Source organism: Bidens hawaiensis, unplaced genomic scaffold, assembly GCF_021521415.1.
Source record: "Bidens hawaiensis isolate Kalapana, Puna unplaced genomic scaffold, B.hawaiensis_p1.1 tig00031503_1, whole genome shotgun sequence".
NCBI classification, from domain to species: domain Eukaryota; kingdom Viridiplantae; phylum Streptophyta; class Magnoliopsida; order Asterales; family Asteraceae; genus Bidens; species Bidens hawaiensis.
This window is the reverse complement of record NW_027495321.1, coordinates 41,351-47,561: the sequence shown is the minus strand read 5'-3', so window position 1 is coordinate 47,561 and position 6,211 is coordinate 41,351. Positions and strand designations below refer to the sequence as shown.

General features: G+C 33.0%; 1 protein-coding gene across 1 annotated transcript; it reads right to left on the bottom strand.

Moving 5' to 3' along the window:
- Positions 1 to 226: 226 nt before the first annotated feature.
- On the bottom strand, positions 227 to 2,268 carry LOC143582228 (aquaporin PIP2-7). The gene is made up of 4 exons (XM_077064842.1): positions 1,969 to 2,268; positions 1,039 to 1,334; positions 824 to 964; positions 227 to 475 (listed from the first exon to the last, which is right to left on the bottom strand). The coding sequence occupies exons 1-4, from the start codon at positions 2,249 to 2,251 to the stop codon at positions 356 to 358; spliced, it is 840 nt and encodes a 279-aa protein (XP_076920957.1). The 5' UTR covers positions 2,252 to 2,268; the 3' UTR covers positions 227 to 355.
- Positions 2,269 to 6,211: the final 3,943 nt, after the last annotated feature.

The window sequence follows — 6,211 nt, the reverse complement described above, 5'->3', positions numbered from 1 at the left end:
AAATACTTATAATTATCAATTTTTTTAGAAAAAAAACAAATTTTTTTAGAAAAAACAAAATAGATAGATGAGCAGCAAGTTATATTTCGTACGATTTTATGATTTTTAACCTCGTTTTCGGGAATAAAAGCATTCAAATATAAGCAAACAAAGCATTCAAATATTATGATAAACAACTTCATTTCACTAATCAAGAATCAAGATCAGATAAATACACAACCAAATCTGAAATCTTAAAAACAAATTAAATAAAAAAGAAAGTTCAAGCAACATCCCATTAATTCACAAACACAATAAATAAAGTTGAAAAATGAAGAAATAATCATGGAGAAAAGACACATATGCCCCTCATTTCTTAGTTTGTAGGGTTGCTCCTGAAAGAACCCAAGGCCTTGATGGCTGCAGCCCTCAGTATATATTGATGGTACGCTACTGCTGCCAAAGCTCCCACAAATGGTCCAACCCAAAAGATCCACTGCACCAACACCACCCCATTTATTATCATTATACAACTTTTAATGCAACGTGTACAACTATTTATATTTAAATAATGTACAACCCTATCTATTGTACAATGTACAACAATACTTTCATGAGACAGTTTACAGCAACATCATTGCACACTGTACGCTACTTTTGCATACTGTACAACTCCACAAGTAAGAGGTCTATGTCATGCGTATGGAGGTGTACTCTATGCATAAAGGATGGTACATTAATAAGATAAGTGAAAACTATATTATTTTTTATAAACGACGGATGTTATATAAAAACATGTAACAAGCCACTAGAGTCGAAATAATTAATAGCTGTGATTACTTACATGGTCATCCCAAACTTTTTCTTCGTTGTAAATTACCGCAGCACCAAAGCTTCTAGCCGGGTTGATACCGGTTCCAGTAATCGGAATAGTGGCCAAATGCACCATGAACACGGCAAACCCGATTGGTAGTGGAGCCAAAACCTACAAGTACACGTATTAACGCACAATGTACAACTATAACAAACAAGGAATTGAAATTGCACGGGAACACATACAGGAACGTGAGAGTCACGTGCGCTTCTCTTGGGGTCGGTAGCAGAGAAGACGGTGTACACAAGTACAAATGTGCCAATAATCTCGGCTCCAAGTGCGGTACCCTTGTTGTACCCGTGTGCAACCGAGTTTGCACCACCACCTAGTGAGTTGTAATAGGACTTCATGAAGGCCTTCACCAGACCCACACCACTTATCGCACCAAGACTTTGTGCAACCATGTACCCGAGTGCCCTTATTAAAGACACCTTTCTTGCCAAGAATAGCCCGAATGTAACCGCAGGGTTAATGTGACCACCTATTTATAAAACCACATCATCAAGGCTAAGTATTAAAGAAAAAATCAACCAAATTAAATAAATAGTTGACTGGTGTTGTTGGTTAGGGATGTGAATTTATGACACAACTCGAAAAATCAAGACGAACCTAACACGAAATTCGCAGATTTGGGTTTAGCATAAACTGTTTCGGGTTGAACCTCCAAACCCATCTAGCTAAATGGACCGTGTTTGTGTTAGACATTTATTTTTATTTTATTATTCAAAATGTTTCATGTAATACATTAAATTGGTTGAATATCTAGTATTATAATTTAAAAAATAAAATTAAACTGGTAACATAAATTTGTATTTTTGGTTGTAAAATTGTAAATTTAAGTATTAATATTTGGAAAAAATATAGAAAGTAAAAAAAAAAGTTCCGGTCTTCGAGTTATCCCGCAAATATATATGCTGTGTTTTTGTTCACGTGTCTAGCACGAGTTTTGGGTTAGGGTCGTGTCTGGGTTCATGTCAAATTTTCAGGTTGGACCATAAACACAACTCGTTTAACACCCCTATTTTTGGTTAACAAAATAAACATTTAACCAGCCAAATATTTATTTTGATGAATTTTTATTATATTAAATTAGCATCACATGCTTGAGAGCTTACCAGAAATACCGGCGGTGCAGTAAACAAGGATGAAAATCATGCCACCAAAGGCCCAGGCGATACCAAGAATACCAACGCCACCACAAGGGTCCGTTTCTTTCTTGTAGCCAATGACGGTAGCCACAGTGACGTAAAGGAAGAGCAAGGTGGCGACAAACTCGGCTATAAGGGCTCGGTAAAACGACCAGAGCTTCAGCTCACCCAAGTCAAGTAGCGGAGCCGGCGGCGGGTCCACATAGTCTCTCCTCGCGGTTTCTCCGACCTCACTTACTTCTTTAGACATCTCGGAGTTTTTTGTGTGTTTTGCAAAGGTGGTGGGTGTGGGTGTGTCTCTTTTTAAAGAGGAATTGAATTGAATAATGATTGAGGTTTGGATAAGTGTAAGGGTGTTTTGGGGATTTTTTTGAATTTGGGAAGTTTGCATGGTAGTCCTTGTAGTTTGTGTGTTTTGTTAGCAAGCATGTGATGCTCTAGTTATATGCAAATGGAAGTTTATGTCTCATTTGCCGCATAATAAGACAATTAAACTGCTACATTTTCTATGGACTTTTGAAATGTTTGTATATGTTTTATTGTTGTGAAGTTATGATACATGAATGACACATCTTGCATGATGAATGTCACACCGTGTATGATTAGCGAATTATTATTTTTAACTATTTATGTTGTTTCTTTCTTGTTCAAGTCATATAGTATAACATTTTATGTTACATGTAATGATGAAAGTCTTAACTTAAACCTAATGGTCTGGTTATGGGCCTAACATGCCTTCAATACGACCCCCCCCCCCCCCCCCGGTTTTTATATGACAAACTTATCATCCTTGTTTTATTTCTATAGCATTCATCTACTTGTTATAAATACAATCATATCTTATGTACGTATTGAATATTCGGAAGGTCATTCTTCATGGTTCATACAATAATGAGGTGATGGTCGAATGTTTGTTTCGAAATGATATTGTATCGCCCTTAATACCCAGTTCTATATATGATGTAGCTCAAATTTGGACTAAAAACACGATAATGCTAGATATAGCATGACTGATAAACAAGATCCGTTTTGAATTCCGTGATAGCAATAATGTGCTTTATTTTCTTTCGAATGACGTTAGTCTAGCTGACAAATCTTCAAATGAAAGCTTCTGCATCAATAACTCATTACCTGAGTTCAAATCCTTTTATCGTGTTGTTCTCCCTAGTAAGTGGCATACAATTGTGAGAATTAAACCCAAGACCTCCTTAGGAGGAAACCTTATGAAAAGCCCCTCTAACCACCCGAGCTAACTCGTAATGGCATGCGTTTTACTAATGCGTACACTACGTTAACTTGTTTTTTGTGTTATTCGAATGATATATTTGTTAGAGGGGGTCAAGTGTAATATAATGATTATGTAAGACAACTTTAGAAACATAATAAACGTAGTGGAAAAGTGGGCCCAGGAGTACAGCGAAGAGCATGTGAAGAGATAACCAATGGTGCTTTGGGGTGGGGGGCCTAATCACCTGTGGGCACTTCTTTGACAGCCAATCATACGTGACAGTGTTCCAACGGCTAAATGCAAGACTATGACCTATCCTTTTGGCCCTTGTAGTTTTCCGTTTTTAATATGTCATCTCAGGTCCTTCAACTTTTGTTTTATGTCAAACTGGACCCTTTACTTTTTCTGGAACTTGGTGGAACATGTGACTCACCTGGCCCATGGGAAGTTTGGTAGGACCCAAAAGATTATTTAACGCTTTACTTCTATACTTTAAAACTTGCTTTTGTGTTAAATTTGGTATAAAAATAAAAAATCAATAAAGTTGTTTCAATAGCAATATTATATGTTGCATTAAGACTATTTTATTAAGAAAAACAATCATATAAAACAAAGACAAGATACCAAACTTTGCCAAAAGATGAGTTCGGATATGTTGTCTTGTGTTTTTGTTACCTTTTCACATGAATGTAAGTTACATCATCTATTTACTAAATAATATAGTATAAGTTTACAATACGCTTACGAGAAAATCAAATATAATAAAATAAGAAACTTGGTATTAATAATCCTAACTATGACTTGTTTGCTGATAATAATTTATACTTATACTTTGATCAACGATAATTTTCGTTTTTGCTGCCAACAGAAATTCCAGTAGCATAATCATCATAGAGCAAATGCATTATTGTCATACTTCAGAAATCCGCTCTAAAGACATGAAACCGATGAGGGGTCTGTTCGGTGTTATTTAAGTTTAGAGGGTTACAAGATCATGTGTAGCTCTTCAATGTAATCAAACCCCTTCTTAATTCTTATCAATTAGGTTTAGTTGGTTCTTAGAAAATGCAAGATACAAAAGGAGTTTGGATGTTGACTTGTTGGTTCAGGCAAGTTTTGTTAGGTGCCGCCTTCAGGAGTTCAAGTTTTATCATGTGTGTTTTCACAGTTTCAAGCTTCATGTTTTAGGTCAAGAGGATGTAGTGTTTCATGGATTTATGGTGTAGTTTCAAGCCAAGAGGCTGCTTGTTATATTTATTTTTTTCCAAAAGAATAATATTGTAATAAAGGATACTGATATTGATATGCAAGGTTTGGTGTTTCGTAAAGGGATTACCCTATAGAATATTAACTAAGTTTTGAAATTGTTTCAATCAGGTAACTCATAAAATATTTTGTTTCAATAAGGTCACTAAAGATTTCTTTGTATTCCAATCCTAAATTATTTTACTTGTATAACAGGTTATCTAGGTTATTTTTGTTTTTAAATAGTTTGACATTGCAATTTTTTTTTAAATTGAAAAAATTAGTAAAAATTGAGAAAAATAATTTTTAGATTGCGAAAAATCGGATAAAAAAAACAAAACAAAAATCTGAAAAATTGAAAAAAACAAAAATAAATAAATAAAGAAAGAAAGAAAGGTAGTAATAAATCACCCTTTTTTAAGTTAAAGTTTTTTTTAATAAGAAACCACCATATTTTTAGAAAAATATAATAAAATAGTTAGGTGATACTAAAATATTTAATAGTAGAATTATTAGTTGCTTTCATACAAAAAAGATATATGAACACATTAATCATATTTTAAATTTTTGTAATTTTTTTTCCAGTTTTTCGCAATTTAAAAATTATTTTTTCTCAATTTTTACAGATTTTCTCAATTTAAAAAAAAAATATTATGCAATGCCAAACCATTTAAAAATAAAAAAAAACCCTTGATAATCTGCTATCCAAGTAAAATATTTAGGATTGCAACACAAATGAAACTTTATGTGACCTGATTAAAAAAACATTTTACCAGTGACCTAAATAAAACAATTTCAAAAATAGTTACTATTTTATAGAGTAATCCGTATCGTAAATGGTAAGAAATATGAAAGTTGCATACTTGGTTAAGAAATATGAATGCTTTGGAGTAAAAGCCATGTATGCAATTATTATTACTCAACCAACTTTTACAATGACATTTAGCACACATGCTTTGTTTTCATTAAACTTGTTCGAATCATTCAATTAAATGGGTTGAAATCGGTTCAGGAGATGCTAGGAGATTAATTCTAATGAACTGCTATGAATGAGTTCGTCACCTGTCATATTTCTTTGAGCTTGTAATTGTGAAATAATTCAAATTGGTCGCGAGTGGCTTTCACATGTGTGATTTAGTGAAAAAAACCAAATTTTTAATTCATTTCAACTCAACTTTGACGAAATGTTTTCTTGATAATTTAAATTCTTGATGAGGTTAACTTTACTTTTAAAACCAGACATTTTATTCGTTTTCAATCAGCTAGTTTTAATTTTAGTTTCACACCATAGACATATTACACATCAACATTAAGAATTTAAAAAAGAAAAGAAATCACACTATCAAGTATAACCTTCTTTCTAACCAAGTAAAAACCTCATATTACGCAAGATTAAAATAACAAATGAAAAACAAGGTTCAAGTGATGATTTTAATAAACTGTACTATAAACTTGTTAGTTTTTCTTTTGAAAACATTGAGCATTGAACAATCATGTTATAAAAAATTGCCAGCCTATGAACAATCCTGAAAGTACATAAATAATGAATTGCGTCCAATTTTCTGTGACTTTGAATGTTTTCAAAATTTCCTTGAAGCTTTTTAAGTTTTCTAGAAAATAATCATAATAATAATCAGGCTTTTCGGTTGAAGGACGTGGCTTTCTTTTGCCTTTTAGCTTTTTTTCTTTTTTCTTTTCAACGGCCATTTGGCTTTTAGCTAATGACTAATGAGTGTT

Bases quoted from the DNA above. Each gene is read 5' to 3' on its own strand.
- LOC143582228 (XM_077064842.1), bottom strand. From the start codon at position 2,251: ATGTCTAAAGAAGTAAGTGAGGTCGGAGAAACCGCGAGGAGAGACTAT. The intron at 1,335-1,968 runs GTAAGCTCTCAA...TTTTATAAATAG, and splicing joins CTGCACCGCCGGTATTTCTG to GTGGTCACATTAACCCTGCG. The intron at 476-823 runs GTAAGTAATCAC...GTGTTGGTGCAG, and splicing joins AAAAAGTTTGGGATGACCAT to TGGATCTTTTGGGTTGGACC.